The sequence below is a fragment of the Orcinus orca genome, chromosome 2, assembly GCF_937001465.1.
Source record: "Orcinus orca chromosome 2, mOrcOrc1.1, whole genome shotgun sequence".
In the NCBI taxonomy this organism is placed as follows: domain Eukaryota; kingdom Metazoa; phylum Chordata; class Mammalia; order Artiodactyla; family Delphinidae; genus Orcinus; species Orcinus orca.
Window position 1 is genome coordinate 199,305,620 of NC_064560.1, and position 25,191 is coordinate 199,330,810.

Consider the following 25,191-nt stretch of genomic DNA (forward strand, 5'->3'; position numbering starts at 1 on the left):
CCAGGACGCTCCCCGAGCATCACCTGCCAGGCACCCGGCTGCTGTCTGTGCTCTACTGTATCCTCGCACCACCCTCTTCGGCAGGTGCCGTCACTGCCCACACGTTACCAGAGCTTACTGGGGGTCAGAGCAAACGATGAAACCCAACTCACCGCAGGCTGCTCCCCGCCCTGGGGGCCAGAGCCCCCAGTGTGGCCACCCATCCAGCCCAGCCTCCCCATGAGCTCCCCCTCCTGGGGGTGGTCTGCCCCACCCTACCCCCGGGGCTGCCGAAGGGCCAGCGTGTGCGTGCGTCTGTCCCACGCAGCTTCCCTCCCGGGGCGTTGCTCTGCCTTGTGGGCTCATGGGCACATCGCCCTTTCCCAGCACTGGGGTCCCCGGTGCAGCAGCCGGCCCCGCCCTGCCCTGGCGGGCACCTGCTGCTCTCAGGCTGAATGCCCATCTGCCTGTCCTGGCACGGACACTTGGCCAGACGGCCCCCCTCTCCAGCCAGTGGCCCACCCCTGACCCTGCCTACCATGGTGCAGGGTGTCCCCAGGAGGCCCCCATCGTGACGTTGGCAGGCAAGAGGTCCCAGCTCTGGCGGCTGGTTCCTGCCACGTGGACACGAACCTTTAGTGTGGACCCCGCCTGAGCAAATGACCAAGAATGGCTTCCACAGGTAAGACGGTGCTTTCCAGCACAGGGCGCTACTGGGGGGGGGGGGGCAGACACTGGGTGACAGGTGGTCACATTCAGACAAACCACTGAGAACTTTAAAACTGCCGTCTTCTGCTTTATTGACAGGTAAATTGTTCAAAAATGTTCTCACAATTCAATAATTACAAAGACTCAGACTTACATTAAAAAAGTAAAAACCAGAACCCCCAGCAGGTGCCAGCCCCAGCAGAAGGCCCAGGGGGCGGGCAGGCGGGTGCTGGGCGTGTGACACGCACAGGCAGGCCACGGTGCCCAGGTCACTCAGTGCCGACTCAAGGTAAGTGCACGTCTTCAACAGCGTTGCCACCGAGAACATCGACCAGCGGGAGAACAGGGAGAAGCCCAGCGGGGCAAGTTAATCGCAAGCCTTTACAGAGACAGGAGGCTGCCTGATACTCACAAATGCCGCGGGGAAGGCAGGCAGGTACACGCGGGCGCTGCGGCCGGCCCACCGGGTGGAGTGTGGCGGCGAGTCTACACGATCCGGAAGGGCACTGATCACGGGGCTCCATGCGGGGCGGGGGTCCTGGCACCTGCCGCGGGGCTACCCGGGGCTCTGGCCTCCTCTCGGCCCTCAGGCCTCGGGGCCCGGCTGCACGACACTCACTGGTTTTACAGCAGGAGGCAGAGCTGTGGAAGCGAGCGGGAAACGGAGCACAGCTGACTTCACAGTAGTAGATACGGGTGACACTTCGTGGTTGTGACCGGAAACGGACTGACACACATGAGGGACCAGGACAGGGCAGGCTTCACTTGAATGGGCCTCTGTCCATGGCTACAAGGTCGGCAGAAGGACTTCTGCATCTGACTATGTAATGGCTAAATGAATAAAAAGGCCACAAACTAAGCTCCACTTTCCTCTGTCTTCAAAACTCTAGGGACACTGGGAATGATACACAACTTCCTACTATTCTCCTAAGGTCCTAGGAAACAGTTTCAGGGAACAGGGAACAGACGCGGCACCGAGGCCGTCCCGAGCTGCCTGCTTCCTGCAGAGCCCCCCGGCGCCACTGGGGTCTGCAGGAGGCTGGCGTCACGGGCCCCCCGCACTGCCTCAGCTGGTTCTGGGCAGGAGGGGCCGCAGGCGGTCCTTCGTGTGCAAACGGAACAGCTGTGCAGATGAGCAGATCTGGCCTACCGCCTCGGTGCGGCATAAAGCCAATCATTATTATAATAAAGTATTTTCTTCATCTCCGTATCTACAAATCGATTCTACATTTCCTTGGACAACACTGGAGGGTCAGCTCAGTCTTGGCACTGACAGGAGGCCACCTGGGCCCCTGGCCCCGCTGCGGTGACCGGCAGCTTCAGGCATCGCAGGACGGCTGCTCCAGGCCTTCAAGGGGGAGCTGGCTCCTGTGGGGGGAGTTGGGGCTTGGTGGGCCGCTGGGGTTGGAGCTGTTCGATGGAGTCGAGTGTTTGGTGGAATCCGAATCAGGCTGTGAAGACAAAGAGGGACAGCGTGAGAACCATGGCCCTGGGCCTGTGGAGGCGATGCTGCCTGGGCAGGTGTAGCCCCTGCTGGCTCCATTCTTGTCATGAGAGCACGCTCTGCAAGCTTGTCACGTGGTCCTTGCTGGTGAGAGATCATAAACCAAGGCCCAACCCCACAAATGACTCAGTAACTATTCCAAAAAGGAGTAACTCCACAGTGAAGAAACCAGACAGCATGGCAACCAAGCAGTCAGAGGTCACAGACGTGAAGCCCTTTCACGATAAAAGCATGAGGAACAGAGAGGACCTTTCTCAACATGACAAAGGGTGTCCGTGAGCAGCCCACAGTTAACTTCACACCTGGTGGTGAAAGGCAAAGCTCCCCGCTCAGCGCAGGAACAAGACCAGGCTGCTGCTTTCACCACTGCTATTCGACACTGTGCTCCCAGTTCCAGCCAGGGCCAGAAAAAATGGCATCCAAGCTGGAAAGGAAGAAGTAAAAGCACCTCTCTTCACAGCTGACACGACTCTGTACAGACAGAAAACCCTAAAGAACTCCACAAAGAACAAACTCAGTAAAGCTGCAGGGTACAAGATCAACACACAAAAGTCAGCTGTGTTTCTAGACATCAGCAATAAACACTGTGAAAAGGAAATTAAGAAAACAATGCCACTTACAATAGCATCCAAAAGGATAAAATACAGCTAGGAATAAATTTAACCAAGAAGGTGAAAGATCTGTACACTGAGACTATAAAACATCGCTGAAAGAAATGAAAGACCACCTAAATAACCGGAAGGGCACCCTATGTTCATGGATTGGAAGACTACTGTAAAGATGGCAATATTCCCCGACATGATCAACCTACAGATTCAATGCAATCTTTACTGAAATTCCAACGGATTTTTTTGGGGAGGGGCAGAAATGGAAAAGCCAATCCTCAAATTCATACAGAATTGCAAAGGACTCAGAATAGTGAAAACAATACTAAGAAAAAGTGGGAGGACTCACACTTCCCAAACTTACAACTTCAAAACATACTACAAAGCAACAGTAATCAAATACAGCGTGGTAGTATTAATATAAAGACCAATGCAATAGAGCTGAGAGTCCAGAAATGTATCTATAAACCTGTGGTCAACGGATTTTTAACAAGGGTGCCAAGACCATTCAATGGGGGAAGGAACAAATGGTGCTGGATATTCACCTGCAAAAGAATTAAACTAGACCCCTACCTCACACCACACACAAAAACTAGCTCAAAATGTAAAAAAGACCTAAACAAAAGCTAAAACCATAAAACTCTGAAAAAGAAAACAGACTAAATCTTCATAACCTTGAACTTGGCAATGGATTCTTAGGTATAACATCCAAAGCACGAGCAACAAAAGAAAAAAACAGAAAAACTGGACTTCACCAAAATTAGAAACTTCTGTACACTGAAAGACACAGAGAATTGTGAAAAGACAACCCAGAAGAACGTGAAAAAAGTATTTGCAAATCACATATCTGATAAGTGTCTGGTATCCTTTTTTTTGGCTGTGCCACACCACACAACTTATGGGATCTTAGTTCCCAGACCAGGGATGGACCCGGGCCACAGCAGTGAAAATGCCAAGTCCCAACCACTGGACCCCCAGGGAATTCCCTATCCATATCATATAAAAATCTCTTACAACCCAACAACAAAAAGACAAATAATCCAATTTAAAAATGGGCAAAAGACTTGAATAGACATTTCTCCAAAGAAGGTACACAAATGGCCAATAAGCCCATGAAAAAGATGCTCAACATCACTAATCATTAGGGAAACGCAAACCAAAACCACAATGAAATACAACTTCACACCTGCTAGGATGGCTATTGAAAAAAAATTTTCTCGTAAGAAAAAAAGTAAGTGTTGGCAAAGATGTGGACTCAACCCTTGTACATTTGCTGGTGGGAATGTAAAATGGTACAGCTGCTGTGGTTCCTCAAAAAGTTAGAAGTAGAGCCGCCATATGACCCAGCAATCCCACTCCTAGGTACATACCCCAAAGAAGTGAAAACATGTACTCAAAACAAATACATGTACGCAGCTGTTCCTAGTGCACTATTCCTAACAACCAATGAGTACGTAAGATGTGGTCCATCTATCCACTGGACTACTTGACAATAAAAAGAAACAACTTACTGATACATGCTACAACATGGATGAACCTTGAAAACATGATGCTGAGTGGAAGAAGCCAGACACAAAAGGCCATGTACTGTCTGATTCATTCCACTTACATGAAATGCCCAGAACAGGCAAATCCCTAGATTGTTAAGACTGGTGGTAGCCAGGAGCTGGGGGGAGGCAGGAATTGAGGAGAAACTGCTCAGCGGGTAGGGGTTTTATCTTGCAGTGATGGAAGTGTTCTGAGTAGACAGAGCTGGTGGTTGTTCAACACTGTGAATGTACTGAACAGCCACTGAATTGTTGACTTCTTTAATTTTTGGCTGCGTTGGGTCTTCGTTGCGCGCGGGCTTGCTGCAGGCGGGCTTTCTCTAGTTGCGGCGAGCAGGGGCTATTCTTCGTTGCGGTGCGCGGGCTTCTCACTGCGGTGGCTTCTCTTGTTGTGGAGCACGGGCTCTAGGCACACGGGCTTCAGCAGCTGTGGCACATGGACCCAGTAGTTGTGGCTCAGGGCTCCAGAGCGCAGGCTCAGTAGTTGTGGCTCACGGGCTTAGTTGCCCCACGGAATGTGGGATCTTCCTGGAAGGGATTAAACCCGTGTCCCCTGCATTGGCAGGCGGATCCTTAACCACTGAACCACCAGGGAAGTCCGAATTGTTGACTTTTAAATGGTTACTTTCTGTTATGTGAATTTCACTTAAATAAACTTAAAAAGAGGAACAAACAGGTCAGTACAGGACAAACAGATGCCATGTACCTCAGGATGCAACACTCCAAGAAGGACACCACGTCCTGTGTGCCGTACTCCATCCTGGGACACACAACCCAAATCTCAAAAGACAAGGAAATGTCAGACACGCAAACTGAGGAGTGTTCTAGAAGATGTGCTTTATGCCAGACAGGCTGAGGGCCTGTTCCAGAGTAAAGGGGCCAAAGAGATGAGGCAGCTAAATGCCACGCGTGCTTGGGGACTGGGTCCCGCGCCAGCAAAGGTGCTTAAGGACATTATGGGGACACGCAGGTGGCTTCATCAGTATGGCAGCTGTACTGTGTTTGGTCATGTGAGGGATCAGCCTTGCTCTCAGATAAAGGGTACGATGTGTGCAGTCAGGAAAAAAGTGTGTGCAGTGTGCACGCACCCTCATACACACTTGTTTGTTGGTCCCTGGGGAGAACCGGGCGGCTGGGAGACAGGTGTGGAGCCTTTTCACTGTTTACCCAATTCAAAAAACCAGGCAAGCCTTGACTGAGGAACGTTTTGCAAAAAAAACTGCACTTTTTGTAAACAAACTGCACAGTGGACTGAAGACTAAAGAGCTGTGCCTACTAAACGCAGCGCATGGCCCTGGCTGGATTCTAGGTTTAGGAACAGGACGTCACCGGGCAGCGGGGAGACGCCCTCCCAAGGGAGGTGCGGGGTAAGTACTTAGGGGTGGGTAATACTGCAACTCACTTTCTGCTGGTTCCTCCCCAAAAACCCAAATGGGGAAAATGGGTTAGGTACAGCTCGTGTGCGTTATTCACTCTACCATTCTTGCAACTTTCCTGGAAGTTTCAAAATTTTCAAAACAGATAGTTGCAGGGGAAAAAATAAGAAAAAAACCCCCAGAAGACCTACCTCTCTAGCCATCAACCTCAGGCCCTTTTAAGGGAGGCCTATGAAACCTTCCAGGAAAAGAAAACCCCTGTATGATGGCAACTAAGAGATCCGGATTTCCTAAGCCAGAGTTGAGGCGGGTGCAGCCCTGAAGACAGCTAAAGAGAGCAGCTCAGAAAAGAAGGCACAGATAACCTCACTGATAAACACAGACGGAAAAACTGGCATCAAAATGTTCACCAGCTGAATCTCTCACTGTCCCACATTAAGAGGATCATACTCTATGCACAATGGCAACAAGAACCTTGGAATGCTTAAGAATTAACTTATTAGCCACCAACACGTGCAACCTGCAAGAGGGAGCCCATCAAGGGGAGAGACGTGCAGTGTTCCTACACAGGGAAGGTCAGGATGGTGAGCGGCCCCCAAATTAATCTACAAATCCAACACAATCCCAGAGAAAAGCTCAACACAATTTTCACTTTTTTTAGATTATGATGGAGTCAACAAGCTCCATAATCTAAAAAAAATTTTAACTTATTTTTGGCTGCGTTGGGTCGCCGTTGCTGCACGCGGGCTTTCTCTAGCTGCGGCGTGTAGGCTTCTCATTGTGGTGGCTTCTCTGCTGCGGAGCAGGGGCTCTAGGCGTGTGGGCTCAGTAGTTGTGGCTCGCGGGCTTAGTTGCTCCACGGCATGTGTGATCTTCCCGGACCAGGGCTCAAACCCGTGTCCCTTGCATTGGCAGGCAGATTCTTAACCACTGCACCACCAGGGAAGCCCCTAAAAATATTTTAAAATTTATTTGAAGGAGAAGCTAAGAAAGTGTTTTGAAAAGTGGGAATGAAGAGATGTGCTCTACCGGCTCTCAGGTTACAGGTGGTGCAGCAGAGGCTCCAGGGATAGAGATACGTAAACAAAGGAATTTAACAAATAATAAAGGGTAACACTTCAAGTTGGAAGGAAGGAAGTGGTGCAGGGCCAGCGTGTCATGTACCTTAAAAAGAAGCAGCTCAGGTCCTTGCGCACGCACACACATGCTAAGACACACACACTCACTCTCACACCCCCTCGCAGACACTTTCACGACGTAATGACAAACAGAAAACCCTACCAAGCTCTCAGACTACAAGAGAATGTTTATCTTAATTAAAAAGATAAAGACTAGACTGTACGAGAATTAAATATTTCTGTATGACAATGCCCTTACAATTAAAGACAAAATTAAAAAGTCAGCAGTAAGGGGAAAAGTACCTGCAACAGATTAACACCCACAACCTATGAAGAGTTTCTATAAACGAGTTAAGAGGAAAGCATGGTGACTCAAGAGAAGACGGGTAAAGGGCGCAAACGTGGACCCAGAGGAAGCAGCAGCCGATCCACACCTGAAAAGCTGGCCACGCCAGGAAGGTGAGGACCACGTGAGGCGAAGCCCTTCTGGTTTCCGCTGTCAGCTTAGCAGCCCCCATGAGGACGTGCTGTCGGTGCCGAGGCTGCTAGAACAGCCAGCGCAGCCGGCCTCTGTCCTCCTTCCCACAAAAGCGCTGCTGGGGCACAGCCCTCAGGCTGCCATTCTTCCCATCCTCCTCCCCCACCACACACACAGGGAACCAAGGACACTGCCACCTGGAGCTGGGTCTGAAAGCCCAAGAACACCTGAGCCAGGGATGCCCCCACCTGGCCCCCCACGCTCCGATCCCAGGGGGCAGTCAGAGGAGGAGAGAGCAAGACACATGAGGCCACCTGTGCTTTAAAAGGAACGTGCCTACTGACGTGTTACAGCCACGTGCATAAAAGTACACGGAAGAGTCTAGACGGGAGAAGCCTTCCTGCACTTTTCACAGGAGGGCTTTCATCTCTCACCCGCAGTCAGTGCCCAGGAGGAGAGCCGGGCCCCAGCAGCTCCTTGGCCCCCCTCCTGATGCCTCCTGAGCTCTCGGCGGCATCCTCCTGGGGCTGGCCCAGCCTCGGGCAGCCATGGCTGGGGGCAAGGGACCAGGTGACTCGGGAGCAGGGCCTGGAAGGAGGCCCAGCACCAGGCCGCAGAGGCCTCGGTCTCCCTGAGGCCATGACCTGGAGGCGAGAATCCACATCTTTCTCCCAACACACAGCCACAGGGTCCACGTCCTCCCTCCTCCCGGCCTTGGCTCAGCCTGAGCGGTCATGAGTGGGGAGCTCCGGGGGGGCTGGTGACCACTGGGGCCCTACGTGGCCGCTCCAGGGGAGATGGAGTCTCTTTCTCCAAAGAACAGCTGCTTCGAGTCTCCTGCACGTGTGGAGCTGCAGACCCCAGGCCTTGTCCCTTGTAACTGGGCAAGTCTTACCTCTTTGTCAAAGTCCTGGTCGGGATCAGACATACTTCTTAGAGGCATAGCCACGCCGGGCTCAGATCCACCTACGGAACACAGGCAGCCATTGATCATCTCGGGGAAAACAGTTCAGAGACGAACTGAAAGCCTGGAGTCCCAGCATCCAGGCCCTGCCCCGGGCACCCCTGGTACCTGATGAGGGCCACGAGATGTAGGGCTTGTTCCTGGGCGGAGGCTGGCGGGACAGGCTGGCGGGAGCAGGGCCGGGCCTCTCCTCCTGGGAGGGGGGCATGGCGCTCTGGGCAGAGAGAATAGCACGTGAGCACGTGAGCACGCCCTGGGGGAGCACAGCCGGGCCCCGGGCAGAGCGCGCAGGCCAAGTGCAAAGTCTGCAGCACGAGCAGGCCGGGGCCCTGGGCCTCGACAGGCAAAACGGGCTGGGAAGGACCTCTGGACAGCGGCATCAGGTCAGTTTTGAGCTAAGAATTGGCAATAGTGACTTTAGGCCAAGTCAAATTCTACAGAAAACACATTTTTTAAGGGAAAAAAAAAACCCCACAAAGTATGCTACGTGCCCATATACTGAGATGTTTTAGCACCGCTGACAGCTATTTCTCACAAACCCCTAACAGACTGAGACGGTGACAGACACCTCAGGAGCACACAGGCAGGAGCCACAGGGGAGCCGGGGTGTGGGGAGGGCAGGGGACAGCACCCGCGGGCTCACCAGAGGCAGGTCCATGAGCACCTGCATCCCGTCGCCTGGGCCCATGTGGGCCACGTGGTTGAAGTTGGTGGGGTTGGAGATCATCTTGGATCTCAGCTCCGGGTCTCTGAGCATCTCTCTGGGGAAAGGAAACACCGTGAGGTTCAGGAAGGCGTCGGGGTCCTCTGGGCCCAGCGCAGCCCCCAGCCAGGCTCCTACCGCCGCTGCTGCAGCCTCTCCTCCTCCGGCACCTTGAAGACAAACCGCCTTTTGCTTCTGGTCCGCAGCATCTGCTTCCTGCTGTTGTCAGAGGTGTCGGGCACGTTGAGAGCCGCTCCTGCAGGACAAGGAAAGGCCGCTGTGGCTCCGTGGGGCCGGGGGGAGGGCCACGGGGCCGCTGACTCCCAGGCACGCCCCCTCCAGCCCCCGTCCTCTGCTCCCCCCGAGAAGGGCTCACCCGAGAACTTGCTCTTGAAGTAGATCAGGCGGGGAGGCTCGCAGTTGAGGAGGTTGAGGCTGCCCTCCAAGTTCAGTGGCCGGATCTGCGTTGGAAACCAGAGAGGGAGGCTGGCTGCTGGGGGGGGGGGGGGGGGGGGCGGGGGGGGCGGCCGGGGGAGGGGCCGGGCACCGCTGGGCCTTACCCTGCGCAGGCCGATGGTCTGGACCCACTCCATGGTGCGTACGTCAAAGACGTCCACGCCGTACTCGCTGTAGACCGTGACGTGTGCGGGGCTGCAACCTGGCGCACACGGAGCAGAGTGGTGAGCCCGGGCCCGCCCCCCCCCCCAGTGCCGGGGGCTGCCCGCCCAGCGTGGGGTGCAACGGCCCAGGCCGCAGGGGCCCTGCCCCTCACTCTAGAGGGAACCTTCACTTCAAGGTTCAGACAAACACAACGGACGGCTGAACGCTTTACCTCCACTCCTGAAACTAAACAGCATTTCAGTACCATCGCCATAGGTGCCGAAGGTGACCTGTTTAAACACCTGGCTTCCCCTTTAGCTTATACAACTACTGCAGAACCCTGTCACTTCAGGCTCGAAACATCTGAAATCCAGGCAGGGGCCTAATGTCTTGTTTCTTAAGGCAAATCCCTTCTTTCAGAGATGCCAAAGGTCAGATTTCTGGGTAAACACTTAAATCTCCACCCAGAGACGGCTGCTGGGCTTTGGGCAGGTGCGCTGGCTCACTCTGGGGCTGCTTTCAGGCCGCCCTCCTGGAATCGGGTCTGAACACACACGCGGTAAAACGACAGTTATTCTCCTGCAATGAGCTGGGGAGCTGGTGCTGTCTCTCCCCTTCCCCGCTAAGGGATGGGACATCCTCAGGTCGTGACGGAAAACCCTCCCAGCGAACCAGACGTGTGAGACCGAGGACTGGTGGCCCTGTGGCACCCGAAGTTTAAGGGGCCTTTCCCACGTTTAGGACAGCGGTAAAAAATATCTGAACTATCTGAGAGAAAGCAGCGGTGGGGGCTGCATCCCGCCATCCTGCCAGGGGAGGCGCAAGGCTGGGGTCCCAGCATGCTGTCATCACACAGCCTCGCCCGGGCGGGCACGCTGAGCTGGCAGGTGGCTCTGGCTCAGCCCTGGTTCCTGGTCCTTCTACCTTCCAGGGTTAATCTTCCTCACGTTACGCTTAACTGAAGGTAAATTTCTAAAAAGCTTCTGCTATGCTGCTATTACAGATTCCATATGGGCTCTCTGATCACACCTGTTCTTTTGAACACAAAAAAGAAAATACAACAGGGTTTAGGAAACAGACAAAAGATGCTGGAACCAGTCACCAAACTGTCCCAGAAGTGACATCTCAGACAAACCATGAGGCCTTCTGAGTGCCACACGCGAAAAAGATGGTCAGAGAAACCAGAGGGCCCTGAAGCGACTCAGAGGACCTTCCCCCACATGGGGGCTTCTGGGGCAGCTCTTCTTACTTGTGAGCATGTGGGGCTTCATCTGCAGGGAGCCAGGAGAGATCTGTGCGTACGACTTACTGATAAAGTGATAAACTGAGATGTCCAGTCTAAAGAAAAATTTGAACTAAAAAGTTAAATCAGTGGCGAGAACATGGGCCGTGGAGTCTGACAGTCCAAGTGTGAAGCCAGACTCTGCTGTGCGGTTTGTGCAGGTCACCTCACCACGTGGCCCTCAGGGGCCTCCTCGGTAGGCTGGGACCGATTAGCGCCCCCCAGCCCCGCCCCCCGGGGAACAGGAGAAGGGGCAGGTGCATGCTCGGACGGGGCTTGGGACAAGCGGGCCACACTTCTAGCTCTCCAGCCTCAAAGTCACTGAATTACTTTTGGCAGCTCTAAAACTGACTTGGCATCTGTACTGTGCATGGAGGTGAGACGAGAGCACAAAGGTGGAGAGAGAGCTGGAATCAGGGGAGAACGCAGGAACCTCGGGCGTCCCCGCCAGGTCACTCACGGTCAAGATTACAGAACACGGCACTCAGTGACCTGCATCCTGTCAGACGTTACCGGGTGGTCTTGAGGCCATTCCTGCACTGGCCGCCCACGAAGACGAGCGGGTGTGGCAGGGAGAGACCAGGAGAAGCGCCAGGGCCAGGCCTCGGCCCTTCCTGCTGGCTCTGGCTGCCCGCACCGCACCCCAGGCCCTGGCCAAGGGCTAACAAGGCCGGGACACGTCCAGCGAGCCTCCGCCGGCTGAAGGCCGGCAGCTCCCCTCACGGGCCTGGCTCCTGGTCCCAGCGCCTTGGCTGTTCTGCCAGCTTGGGGAAGCCAGCAACGAGGCAGCCGCAAGACCGTTCCTTTAGGTAATGAAGGAAAAACCGAACTCCCACGACCCCAGCCCCCAACAGCTGGAAATCAACGTGTGCCCTGCGGCTGCCTACTCACTCCTCGTCCCTCTGCCTTCCGGCCTCATGATGCAGCCCACCTGCTATACTCTATATCGAGTGGCTAGAATGGGAGGTTTAGGGTCTTTAAAAAGTGCTCAGACAGCAGGCCCAGCAGGAAGCGCCCCCTGTGGAGTGCAGACTCCAGGGCCTCGTGCCCAGCGCTGGCATCCACGCAGAAGGACACGTAACTGAGCCGATGAAGCAACAACTGTTCTCCAGAACGGCTCCTACCCCTCGGAACAATATTTGTCCCGAGAGGAACTCTGACCTGGACATCAGAACTGAGTATTTTCTGGTCACTGGAAACCTTTAGCTTGTTTTCATCACCGTGTAAGTTTATACATCATCACGAAGAACATCTTTTAAAACGTAAAACAGCGCAGGTCCTGTCTTCCCTTGGCCTGGGCTTCCCCCAGGGAGGCCAGCCGTCTCCGTCGGGCTCCTGGGCTGGGGCCCCCGCAGTGCCCGCGGGATAGGAGGGCAAGCCCACTCCAACGGGCCCGGGGTGTGGCAGTGGGACCACCCTGCCCCCGCAGCAAGCCGCGGGGCCCGCCTCTCGCGACCACTCAGCTAAGGGAGCTAGAGGACAAACCAAAGCAAATAGGACACATGCTGACCGGTGGTGCGACAGCGGCAACGGGGTAGGGCAACAGAAAACATATACATACTACAGGCAACGGGCGCCGCAGGCCACATGAGCTCCTGCGTGCGTGACCTCCGGCCTTGCGGGTCCACGTACAGTCCCATGTGGCTGAAGCAAAGCAGGTACTCCTCACTTTTGAGCTCCACAGCACAAAGGGCATCAAAAGACTGTTGTGAGAGGAACGTAAGCGAGGGGTCATTGGGATTTACCAGGTTTAGAGCCTGCCCATCTCCCTGGGTGCTCAACAGAGAGAACCCGGAAGGGTAGCCAACACAGAGCTTGTCCTTGACCACGGCCATCCACTGTGCATTGCCAGGGGCCACAAGCTCGCTGAGCCTCCTGTGGAAAGGCTTAGTTCTCTGGAGCTCATAGCAGAGCACCAGCCGCTTCACCGCCACGAACAGGCAGGTGGGGCCGCTCTTCTTCAGCGTCCCGGTCGCTATGAGCTGGCAGCCTTTCGTCTCCGGAAGCTTGACGTCCACGCTGCTCTCCACGCCGTCGAAGGAGGACCATGGACACAGGTGGACGTGGTGGTTCCGGCCGCAGAGGAGGATGGCGACTCTCTCTTTGGGGGCAAGCTCGATCTGGTACACTTTCTTGTAGTCAGCCACACGGACGATCACTGCAGGATGGGGGCCAGAGCGTGAGGCCAGGGCCTCTGCTCGCGCCCCACCCGGAGCGCCCCCTCCTCATCATCTCACACACACTCCTGGCACCAGGGCCCTGGCTGGGAGGTGCCAAGGGCAGTGAGGCCCTGCGTGGGTGGATCTGGACGGCCTTCCGGCTCATCCCTGAAGCCAGGAACCACGTTGGAAAACAAAAAAACCTCACTGGATCCTTGGATAAACTCGCTGAAGGCTCCCACCTGCTCACTGGGCCCGCAGACCAACCCAGGACCCTCGATACCCTAACTGGGGCAGGGCCTCCACTCGGGCTCTGAGCGAGAGCCGGGGGTCTGGACCCCGAGGGACAACAGCCTGTGGCAGCAGCCACCATCCCAAGGCCACACGTGTTCACCCTTCTTCCACTGTGCCTGTGTCGGGACCCCAGGCCCATCAGGAAGGCACCACCACCACCTCGGGGCAACTCCCTATTCCTTGGGGGAGGCGCCCAGAGCTGGGCCCAGGGCGGTGAAGCGGGGAGACATGTGGGTACTTTTCCTTTTTCTTCTGGGAAGAATGAAAGGTCAAAATTTGAAGCAAAGGAAGGCGAGTTTTGGTAAGGCCTCAGTGCACCCAGGAATTAAGGAAGCATTTCTCCTCCTGGGAAGCTCTCCCTGCCCCGACTCCCTGCTCGGTCCTCTCCCTGAAGGGCCTAACATACACGGCAGTCAGCTCACCACCCGCCCTCGAGGCTGGTCTCTGCATTTCACTGGACCCACCGGGTGGGCCCTGCCCACAGCCTTCAGGGCTGGGGGACACGAGGCAGACAGTCACTGAGCATCTGTCTTATTTGTGGCGCGTTCCTCTCCTCAGCCGCTGGCCTTTCCCTTCCTCTATAAAGCTCTCTGACACGGCGACTTACTGCTCTCACCCAGGGAATCTGTCTTAACCCTACACGCTGCCACCACTGACCCCGCGCGCGTGGCGCTAAGCAGGCGGCCTGAGCGTCCGGCTCACTCACCGTCCCGGGTCACCTCTATGACGTAGAGCCCTTCCTCGAGGCCGACGGCGATCCTGTCCCCGTCTGCGAACAACGTAAAGCGGTCAGTACCGGCGCGCGGGCCGTCTGCTTCCAAAGCGGCGGAGAAACTACCAGTTCAAATGGGCCACACCGCTGAGTCCACAGGCAGCCGGGACGCGGAGAAACGCACCCAGGATGGCGGCCGTGAGGACAGCCTTGATGAGGGGCAGCGAGCTGTCGTAGGCCTCCTGCGGGACGTGCACCACCAGGTTCCTCAGGCGGTTCTTGTGGAGGATGGCCTGCAGGCCTTCCAGGATCCCCACCCACTTCCTCTTTTCGTTCTCATTTTCCGTCAGAATGAGCAGCGAGCTGGTCTTAGAAGGTGTACCTAAGAGAGAGGCCGTCACCTTCACGACGGAAAACAAAACAGACAGAGAAGAGCCGTAAGACAACCGGACACACCGAACCGACGCCACGCGGCCTGCAAGGGTGAGGGCGGGGGCTGCTGCCCGGAGAGCTCGCCTCTGCGGGCCGCCAGGGTCCTGGTCCAGCCACCCGCAGGCCGCGACAGCCTGGCTCTCACACAGCGCCCGCAGCCCGGCCTCGCCAGAGCTCAGGTGACTCGGCTCTGGCCAGAACTGCGGTTCACTGTTCACTCGAAAGCTGCCTTCTTGAATGCTCTGATCACAACTGAGAAACACTCTCAGAACACGTCGAGGGACAACAGGATCTCAAACAAACGACGTCCCTGTGGGCGCTCCCCAAACACGCACCGGGACACGGGACAACCTTAGTTGCTATAAATCATCCTTTAGGCACACAATGACGGGAATTTTCTGTATTGTATACAGAGGCAGTTTCTGAAAAGATGTGATTTCACAGAAAGTGATCCATACACTTGGTTTTGTGGCCAAATTTCTCTGCACTTATAAAAATTCCCAGTGGAGGGGGAGGGGGTCCACCATCTTTTAGAAGCTTCCTGATGCCACAGCATCTAACGCTAGCTCAGCAGGGGACACTCCAACTCAGCCAGCAAGACCGCTGATAAGCAATGTCTACTAATTTTTCCCCGGCTTTGCTCCAGTTAATGGCCAACAAGTCCTCAGGAGGGAGGCTGAATGGTCCATTTCATCTGTAGCCAACCGTGTGTCGGCCTCCAGCATCTAGCGCACTGGACTGGAGCAGCCGGGACACAGACCGAGGAGGGAGGACGGAGCCGGAGGGCCTGACCCTGGGGAGACAGGGCTCTGCTGTGTGCAGAGCAGGTCCGTTACCCAGTACGGGGAGGGGGACGGGCGACACGGGACACATCGACAGGTGTGAAGGATCTGGAGAAACGGGAGGTCCGCTCTGGATGTGCACGAGCCCCTTGCTACAAGACAAGGAAATGCTCACAACACTCCTTTCACTTTAACCACATGGATTTTTTCTTTTTTTTTTTTGGCCGCACCACGTGGCATTCGGGATCTTAGTTCCCCGACCACGGATTGAACCCGTGCCCCCTGCAGGGGAACTGCGGAGTCTTAACCACTGGGGAAGTCCCCCTACGGACTTTCTATCATTAATGAAACGTCTCTAAAAAATCGGAAAGAAAACATACCCTGAATATACACGGAATATCTCGGCGTGAAGCGTGTATGACGTCTGAAGCCAGGACTGAGCTCACAGAGAACTCTTCATCTCTGGTAAGAAATAACACATTCAGAATATCGGAAAAGAGGCACGCACACAGGACTCTGTCCTCCACCCTTTAGGAACGGTATGAAAAAGGATACTTTCTAGAATACAAGGGAGGCTCCTCGCCTCCACCAGGATAAGAAAACGCTTATAATGACAAAGGCAACAAACAAAAGACAAGAATCTTGCATGCGTTTCAATGATTACGGATGACTGAGAATAAAACCACCTTCCTGAGTCACACTGTTCTATACTGTGCCAGACTGTTCCACAGGTACAAACATACCACCTCTTTGCTTTGGCCTGTACCTGGCTATAAACGGGAATAAAATGTGCTGAGATAACCACGGAATCACCTCCAGTTCGCTCTAAACCCTGGGCTACGGGCAGCGTTTCGTCTCGGGACACCTGCCAGCGGTCTCGTCACTGCTGGGCCAGGGGCACACCTGTGTGCAGCGAGGGGTGAGCAGGGTCGCCCGGGGCCGCTCCCACATTGCAGGTGCCCAGCTGCTCACCCCTGCCCGTGGGCCCCCCGAAGACCGATGCTGGAGAACGAAGCTCCAGGCCAGGCCCTAGCCCCGGACACGTGCCATGCTGTGTGGCACTGGGGGTGGGTGACAGAGGGACGGGCACTCCACCTTGTGAGGAGAGGACGTGGCAGCAGCGACAATAGCTCCGCTCGCCAGGCTCTGAGCTAAGCACACCCTGTCTATTCACTTGCTTAATTAATCTTCCCAACAACCCTAGTACCTCACGACGTTGCTATTATGTCCATTTCAGAGTTAACCACAGAGAAGGTGGGGAGGGAAGGGTGCTGTGCCTTTTTGTATGTGGATGGCAGGAAGGCATCTGACTAGAGATGGAAGCCCTAAGAGACGGTGCCACTCAGCAAACGCTGTGGCCACACGAAGACAAGGGCTCACGAGGACAGAGCACAGACCACCTCAGGCTGTCAGTGTGTCTCGGGGATCTTTTCTACTTGTTCTTGGGTACGTATTAGATGCCTATTTGGCAAATCTTTCAGGGCAAAAACATTCACAGCAGGAAAGTTTCTAGCAGGCACCTGTTTTTGGAGCTGCCCAATAACTAAGGGCGTGAAGGTAGAAATGGGGTTAAAGGCTACCAGGCAACAAACTCTCATTCTCAGACATGTAAGTCAAGTAAACCTCCTAGAACGAGGATCGACTACACCACACCGACCTGAGGTCTAGGACTTGGCTGGCCACGACGCCAGGCTGGGTGGACTTGCCCTCGGGCAGATCGTACAGAAAGAGCTTGCAGTCACAGACCACTGCGTAGGCCCGCTGCCACCCCTTCTTCACCCCGGTCGGCTTGGGGACCTGCAGATCAAAGTAACCATGTTCCTCTGGGCCGGACAACGGCAAGTGGAGGCAGCTGCTGTGCAGTGGTCGCTCCTAGCTGCTGCACGGCCAGTCCAGGCTGGGCCCAGGATGACTCGGGCAGTGCTGGGGAGGGGCTCTGCCCATGACAGAAGGTGGCGCAGGGGACAGTGCAGACAGCTCAACGAATGGGTGTGCTCACAGCAGACAGGGAGCAGCGTGGAATGCCCACAGCAGACGGGGAGCAGCGTGGAATGCCCACAGCAGACGGGGAGCAGCGTGGAATGCCGGGCCGGGCACAGCGCCTTCAAATGGCACTTGGCTTTGAAACCTTAAGTGCATCAGCCCAGGACGTGGGGAAGAGAGGCCCCAGCTGATGCTGAGTGTGTTTCTGGGGCGGGGGGTCCCTCAGGACCCCAGGAGGGGAGGGCTCCCAGGACCAGAGGGCTCCCAGGACCGGCATGTGGGTCGCTTCATGCAGCAAAGGGACCAATTTCCAGGGTAGCTGGGCAAGGCCGTGGGTCACCAGGCTGGGTCGCCTGCCTGGGCAGGCAGCGGGGGGAACGTCCTACCTTTACGTAGCCCTTGTAGGCTGTTCCTATGCCTCTCTGTACGTCCACACCAAGAGGCCGCTTGGACTGCTCAGGGGGTATGGGGCACACCTGGGGAGCGCTGTCCTTGCAAGACACGTGACAGGCAAATGAGCACACTGCGAAAGCACAGAACACACTGTCACACCTGCGCCCCCACAGCAGCAGTCGCCTCAGGCGTGCGTGGCGCCCCAGGAAGGAGACGGTTTTAGCGCAGTTCCTACAACGCTCAGGTGCGCTGGCATCGGGCAACGCTTCCACACGCTCACGAGCACCCGCTGGGGGGCTGGCGCCTGTGCTCGGGGGCTCCGGCCCCAGGCTCGTCACAGTTCTCACCGCGGGACCTCGGCTGGCCTCGCATGCCCGCCCAGCCCCAGCGCAGGGCAAGACCACAACACAGAGGCCTAAAATGCTAACAGTGACAAACTAGCAGAAAAGAGACCAGACAGTGGTGCGTATCTCTAAATGACTTGATAGTGGAAGATCGTAAAGTTCTTTTTACTCTCTGCTTTTCCTCATCCTGCAGGAGAACGGATGTGGACGGGACGTGGATGTTACCTTTTGTAACAAACAAGGACCAACAGACACCCTGGTCACCCCAGAGCAGCGCGCTGTCCACTGCAGCATGATCTCAACTCAGAGACCTTCACCGAGCACTTGTGAAGCCAGAGAAGGAGCATGTGCCCTGGGCCCCTCACGGCTAGGCTGCCCTTGGCCTTGCCGGCCTTCACCGTGACTCCCACGCCCGGCCCCTCTTGGCTCGCGGGCCGCACTCACCCTCACAGGCGTAGCCCTGGCGGATCAGCCCCACCATCAGGGAGGTGCAGTGGCTGCACTGCGTGGGGCTAGAGAAGGACTTGATGCTGAACTGGTGCGCTTTCGGCTGCAGGAAGAAAGTCAAGGTGGTGAGACACGGGCGGTGGGGACCGGGGACATGTCTGCTTGTAACCAAGCGTTCCAACAACTGCAGCGCACCCTGGAAAAGCTGAGCCACACGCTTTCACCACGACGTGCGCGGCTCCCGGCGTGACCCCACGCATGGAGCCTGAGCCAGAAAATGAGTCCACACGTGCAGCCTTCAGTGAGGACCCTCGCTGCCCACACCAGCGACGCTGGCCGGGCTGGGGCGCCGTGGTGACTCGAGCCCCTTGCCTGCCAGAGGCTCTGGGGCTGGCCTGGGCCGTGTTTTGGAGTGGGCTGCCACCCACAGCAGCTTGTTTCTCCCGGCAAGAGTCTGGAAAGACCCAATGCTCCTTGTCGGGAGAACAGACACAGGACGCCACCGACAACGGAATGAGAAGCCCAGCCAGCGTCCATGAAGCTTAACACAGCAAATGAAAGGATTCATTTCAGGGGCACGTGAAGATGTGGAACCATTTGTAGGAAGCAAGGGAGTGACCAACACAAAATCCAGAGAGCAGTCTGATCCCTGAGTCCACAAGAATCGCAGTCCAAAAGCCAAGCCGTTAGCTGGTCTCAAACAAACTCAAGCCCCCATCTCTAGCTGGCATGGCTGTCTGTGAGTGAAGCCTTAGAAAAGACCATGTCTACGTTAAAGAAAGAAGAACATCTAGTACGTAAGGCCAGACACCTGCTAAGCTTGAAACCAGGGCCCTGTCACACCTCGAAGCCATGACCTACGCTGAACCCGGGCGTACTGACGGCACAGCTCTCCAAGATACGTTTACGAACAAGACAAGTTAGGAAGCTGCACACTGAGCAGAATTCCATTCACGCGGAGGAAGCAGTGCCTCCCATAAACCACGTGGACCTCTGAGGCCCAAAGTGCAGCCAGACAAATGGGAACGAATGTGGGGAAGGGACTTAACGGACACCGAGTGCAGAGTGGTTACCAGTGGACTAGGAAATGCGGTCTGGGGAGTGAAGACAGAGGGCCGGGGAGGTTAAACTCTGAAATCAGCTAATGAAAATGCACTCATGTCTCATTGGTTTAATCAAGAAAACACAGGGGGCTTCCTTGGTGGCACAGTGGTTAAGAGTCCGCCTGCCAATGCAGGGGACACGGGTTCAAGCCCTGGTCCGGGAAGATCCCACATGCCGCGGAGCAACTAAGCCCATGCGCCACAACTACTGAGTCTGTGCTCTAGAGCCTGCGCGCCACAACTACTGAGCCCGCGTGTCACAACTACTGAAGCCCGTGCACGTAGAGCCCGTGCTCTGCAACGAGAAGCCACCACAATGAGAAGGCCGCACACTGCAAGGAAGAGTAGCCCCTGCTCGCTGCAACTAGAGAAAGCCCGCACGCAGCAATGAAGACCCAACGCAGCCAAAAATAAACTAATTAATTAAATATATTTTTTAAAAAAAGTATAGAAAACACGGGGTCCTGATGCTTTCTGGATTACACACTACTCAGAACAAAACATTACTGTGTACGTGAAAATACTAAGTTCGTCTTATTTACACAAAAGTTGTCTAAATCTGAGAAGGCCCCCCGGGGAAGAGCAAGGTCCCTCCTACCTTTGGTCCCGCCAGAGCGAGGGTCTGTGTGGTGGGCAGCGGCACGGTGGGTGGCCTCTGAGGGGCCCGAGCCACGTCCTGGGGGACAAGCGGGGACAAGCGGGGACAGGTGAGCACTGTCCTAGCTCAGCACGCCTCTTACACAGCAGAACTGATTAATAATGAACAGTCCTGCATTTTAATTTACTAGATTGTTGAGACACCTGTCAAAGCAGCCCTCATCTGGCTGATGCTCTGACAGTAATTCTCAAACACAAGCCGGGCTTGGAGTGGCAAGCTGTGAGGCATCAGGGCAGCTTCTGTTCGAGGGCCCGTGAGGCGCGTGGATGTGGGGGCAGGGGGCAGACCGCAGGGCTCTCGGGGCGTCAACAGGGCAATACTCTCACCTCCTGCTGTTCTGTGGTTGCGGCCACAGAGACTGGTGGGGACGCCTCTGGCTTTGGAGCTTGTGTTTCTTGCTCACTAGTTGAGCTGGTCTGTGAAAACAAAGGCAGAGAAATACTGTGGGAATAAAAGAGCTTATTCTGCAGAATTTAGACTCTAACTACATGTTCTTTATTTAAAAAGTGCATTTCCTTGGGGACCTAAGGTCCCAGCACTGGTCCTTAGTCCTGGGACGTCCCGCCACGGACCCCACCTCACTCACAGCTGCCCTACCTTCTCCGAGGCCTCTGCCCCCGGCGTTCTAAGGCTGGGGTGGCGACCGCGTGGGAGGGTGGACTCTGACAAGTCACAACAATCGCCAAAGGTCTCACGCTCCAACTGCAGCCCGGACCCCCCCATCCTCCGGCCCAGCCATTTAAGGGCAGGAACAGGAGCTGCCAACCCTCTGAGGTCAGTCAGCAGTGATTTTACTGTGCACCCAGGAGCCCTGAGATCAAGCAGCCACGTGCTCCATAACCCCAACTCGGGGATCAAGAAAACGTACTAACGTCAAGAAAGGTCTATGGGGCTTCCCTGGAGGCGCAGTGGTGGAGAGTCCGCCTGCCGATGCAGGGGACACGGGCTCGTGCCCCGGTCCGGGAGGATCCCACATGCCGCGGAGCGGCTGGGCCCGTGAGCCGTGGCCGCTGAGCCTGCGCGTCCGGAGCCTGTGCTCCGCAACGGGAGAGGCCACAGCAGTGACAGGCCCGCGTACCGCAAAAAAAAAAAAAAAAAAAAAAAAAAGTCTATGGACCTGTGACCAGAAGTAGGAATTTCCCTGGAAGCTTTATGACACAGGGAAGTCATGTTCTGTTCTGATAACTCAAGATTCCCAATTTACTCCCACACTTTGAAGCTCAAGCTGCATTCTAAATCCACCTGAAAATGACTTCACATCCATGAGTGTTCCTGATTCTAACGTTTCCTCACCACCAGCAATTACGACTTACACAGATGCGCATACACGGTTTACAAAGCTTCATACATGTGACACAGAAGTGGCTGGGTAGGTGCCTACGAGAGCAGTTTACAGCTTGCATTCCGAATCGAAATCCCATTGAACCAAATCAGAGAAGCACTTTCCTATGGCTGGAATTAATTAGGCTGCTGTCTGGGGAGCCAAATTCAGATGGGAAGGCAGCACATACACAACAACACATACACAGCTGTGTGCTCCAACATTTGAACTTGTAAGCAACTCACAAGGGAAAGGCTAGATCAATTAGCTACAAATGTAAGCAAGTTTCTCCCATATGTAAGGCGTGTTACATGAGTTACAGTTCCATCTTTAGATAAATGAAGGGCAAAAGAACATTAAGTAATTTAATTTTAGCCGTGTAGCAGCCCCACTAGTTTCATTTCGTTGGTTAATTAACAAAAGGATGCAAATGAAGGAGGAGAGGTGCACATCCAATGCCGCTCTGCTGACGTGAGTGAGGGCGCAGGGAGCCGGCGTGGGCAGCGGCCTCCTTCTTCCCAAGAGGCTGGCAGAGAGGAGACAGAGCCCTCGGGTGCGACAGACAGGAGGCACAAAACCATCATTCCCGCCCAATAAAAACTTGCGTGAAAATGTACTGATTCACTCATTGTGGCAAACATTCCTAGTATAAACAGCAAGCTTAATACGGGGAAAGCAGAGGAGAAGCTTCAATCAGACATTTCTCACGTCTGGAAACCCTCCTAGCACACTCAAGACTCTGACCAAGGATTGTTTTCTTTCCATCAGTAAGTGTCCTTCCTACTTAAATCACAGGGTAGTGAGGGACTAAAGCATGAAAATGGCAGGGGTGCTGGCTGCACAGGATGAGGTTCAGAGGTCAGAACCTCTGGTGCCACGCTGAAACCGCTCCGCTGGCCGCCCACGGAGATGCAAGGTCTGAGCCAGAAACCACCTGCCGCCTCACGGATCGCTATGCTGTCCACTAGTTTTACAGAAAAGCCACTGCTGTCCGCACCTCCCCCCATTAACAACCCCAGTCTTTGCTTCTCAGGAGTCTGTATCTGCCCCGACGATGGTGTCTGGCTGTGCAGGGCCAGGAGGAGGCACCAGGCTGAGCAGCGGCAGGTTCTGCACGTACCGCGGTTGTAAACAGTTGCATGTATTTGCCTCTTAAAAACTGAGGACTTCAGGGAAAAGGCAGCATCACAAATTTGATTAAAAAAACCCTCTTGACAGGTGAATGTAAACAGGTGTGTGCCCAGAATGGTGGGGGCAACACAGATCCGCCTGGATTTCCTAACGACTGATCTAGGCAAGGATCACGGTCGTCCGCTAACCCACGGGGACCGCTGATTGCTCCCAGGGCCCTTCCCGGGGTGGGGTCTCGTCTGACAGACACCACCTCCACCTAAGGGTCAAGAAGCTTAGCGTCCCCGGTGCTGAGCAAACTGGCCTCCACTCACGGGGAGAACACACCATCTCCCAAGCAGAGTTCACATCAAGATGTTCAACCCACATCTAATCGAGAGGAAGAGTGGAGGCCTTCTACAAGAGAACTGGTTTGCACACTACAAGAACATCAATGTTATAAAACACAAAGTCGGGGGTGGGGGGGACAGGGGCACAGCTCCAGATTAGAGGAGACCAAAGAGACACGAGCTCTGGCTCCTGAGCTGGAGGGAAGGCAGCTGTGCGCTGCGGCATCAGTGCAAACCATCCCCGCGTGGTGACGGCACTGTGGATACGCAGGGGAACGTCTTCAACTCAGGAAAGAAACGCTACAGTACTGAGTGTATTAGGGGTCATGATGCCTGCAACCCACACTCAAATAGCTCAGGGGAAAAAGGTCCATGTGCATGTGGAGAGAGAGAGAGAGAGAGAGAGAGCAAGTGCAGCAACATGCCAGGTGAGAGATACATATGTTCACTGTACTATTCTTTCAACTTTCCTGCAGGTTTAAAAGTTTCTAATAAAAAGTTAGAAAACAAAAGCAATGGCAAACACATCAGAAGTCCCATTAATGAGATTTCCTTTCCCTAGCTTCCCGTTGCGGCTTGCTTTACGGGGCTGCTGGGAAGGGCCTATCCCTGCAGTTTTGCAGAGACCGTCCTGCCTCCGCAGAGTGATGTGAAGAATGCGCAGCTGAAGAGGAGGGAAGCGGGATCCACTCAGACCAGCAGCCACTCCCGAAGCTGGAGGGGCTGCTCTGGGTTCCTCCTGTGCGGGGCGGGTCTCCGTGAGCAGAGGCGATGAACTCCAGCACCAGGACCGCAGCAGGGGCCCGGGCCGGACTATTCTTGCAAGCCACCCACCTCCACCCCGGCGAGGCTGCACCGTACTGAAACGGGAACATGACCGGCTCATTCTTCACCGTGAGAACTTGTGGTTTAAAAACTGCCTGAAATACTCAGCACACAGGCAGAGGCCGGTGTGGACTTCCTCCCGGAAGATGCCAAGCGCTCTCTCACCCTCCACCTAACTTGAGGGAACTCTCTGTGAAGCCTCAAACCCCTAACTGCTTCCAACTGTACACGTTTAGCCCCTGGTCAAGTGCAGGATCGGCACAGCTGAGCTAAAGCGCCCGGGGCCAATGTACTGTGGGTTTGCGGCCCTGCAGGTAGTCAAATCACAGTAACTGATTTCTAACTCTTCATCAATTCATCTGTCACTGTAAAAAAACAATTACTTACTCTAAACGTCAGATCGTGCGCAAGAGGTGCAGTGTTGAAGTACTCAAAAATGGAATCCTGAAAATCTGGAAGCTTGAGTCCTGTGAGAACAAAACGAGGCCAGTCAAGGTAAAAAACTTAAGATGCAAAGACCCAGTGTCACCGAGATATCAATTCTGTCAGTTAATGATAAATCTGAGAGAGTAACCGAGGAAAACTATCCGGAAATCTCTAAAAATGGGGGGGGGGGGGGAGACCTACCAGATGCTAAAGCAGATTCACTGAAGCGTCTCTAACTAGAATCGGGGGGCATCGCCCATGGACAATGAGCAGGGGAGAAAATCCAGGAAGAGCCCCCGCGCCCACGGTAATGAAATCTCAGCTATGGTAAGACCCACATCTGAAATCAGTAGCGAGGGGAACTTTTTAATAACTGGTACTGGACAACTAACTAGCCACAGGAAAAAGATAAAACGGGGTCCGCCCCTCAAACTGTACATCATAGTAAATTCCAGATAAGTCAGTAATCTAAATGTTAAAAGTGAGACTATGCAAGCGTCAAAGGAAGACATGGGCGAATTACTTGAGCAACTGGGGACATGGGGGTATTGCCCTGTAACTCAAAAAAGGGAAAAAACTGATAAATTTGACACACAAAAGTTAAAAAACAATAAAAATACCTTACGCTTGGCAAAACAAAAATAACAACAGCAAAAAACCATGATAAACAAGGACAAACTAGGAAAAATATTTGCAACTTCTGTCAAACAGAAGGTTCTAGTCCTCAATATATAGAAAGCTTCTAAGAAAAAGCCACAACCTGAATTATAAAAAATGGGCAGAAAACACAGATACATAAGTCACCAGAATAAGAAATACAAACAGCCCTCAAACACATGGAAAGGTGTGCAGTCTGGCTCATAATAAGAAAAAATGCAAACGTGGTGCTACTTCTCACCCCTTCAGAGTAAGATCACACTTTGTAGGCGAGGCTCTGGGGCAGGAACGCTCGCCTGCACTGTGGCGGAGACACAAATGCACAAGCGTC

The 25,191-nt window shown here is 54.6% G+C and overlaps 1 protein-coding gene across 4 annotated transcripts in view; it reads right to left on the bottom strand.

Annotated features, from left to right (window-relative positions):
• Positions 1 to 751: 751 nt before the first annotated feature.
• CDC42BPB (CDC42 binding protein kinase beta) overlaps positions 752 to 25,191 on the bottom strand; it is a 121,879-nt gene continuing 97,439 nt past the window's right edge. For 3 of the 4 annotated variants that reach the window (XM_049706324.1, XM_049706323.1, XM_004262425.4), the window contains 17 exons: positions 24,165 to 24,244; positions 20,498 to 20,587; positions 20,112 to 20,189; positions 18,408 to 18,513; positions 17,613 to 17,749; positions 16,901 to 17,040; positions 15,624 to 15,705; positions 14,214 to 14,430; positions 14,024 to 14,086; positions 12,426 to 13,022; positions 9,543 to 9,640; positions 9,359 to 9,443; positions 9,121 to 9,238; positions 8,923 to 9,040; positions 8,388 to 8,493; positions 8,211 to 8,281; positions 752 to 2,138 (listed from right to left, as the gene is read on the bottom strand). In XM_049706324.1, coding sequence (XP_049562281.1) covers positions 2,007 to 2,138; positions 8,211 to 8,281; positions 8,388 to 8,493; positions 8,923 to 9,040; positions 9,121 to 9,238; positions 9,359 to 9,443; positions 9,543 to 9,640; positions 12,426 to 13,022; positions 14,024 to 14,086; positions 14,214 to 14,430; positions 15,624 to 15,705; positions 16,901 to 17,040; positions 17,613 to 17,749; positions 18,408 to 18,513; positions 20,112 to 20,189; positions 20,498 to 20,587; positions 24,165 to 24,244 — 2,318 coding nt within the window. In that variant the 3' untranslated portion in view covers positions 752 to 2,006. Of the gene's footprint in view, positions 2,139 to 8,210; positions 8,282 to 8,387; positions 8,494 to 8,922; positions 9,041 to 9,120; positions 9,239 to 9,358; positions 9,444 to 9,542; positions 9,641 to 12,425; positions 13,023 to 14,023; positions 14,087 to 14,213; positions 14,431 to 15,623; positions 15,706 to 16,900; positions 17,041 to 17,612; positions 17,750 to 18,407; positions 18,514 to 20,111; positions 20,190 to 20,497; positions 20,588 to 24,164; positions 24,245 to 25,191 lie in introns of those variants that run through there. The other variant, XR_007475708.1, reaches the window with a different exon arrangement.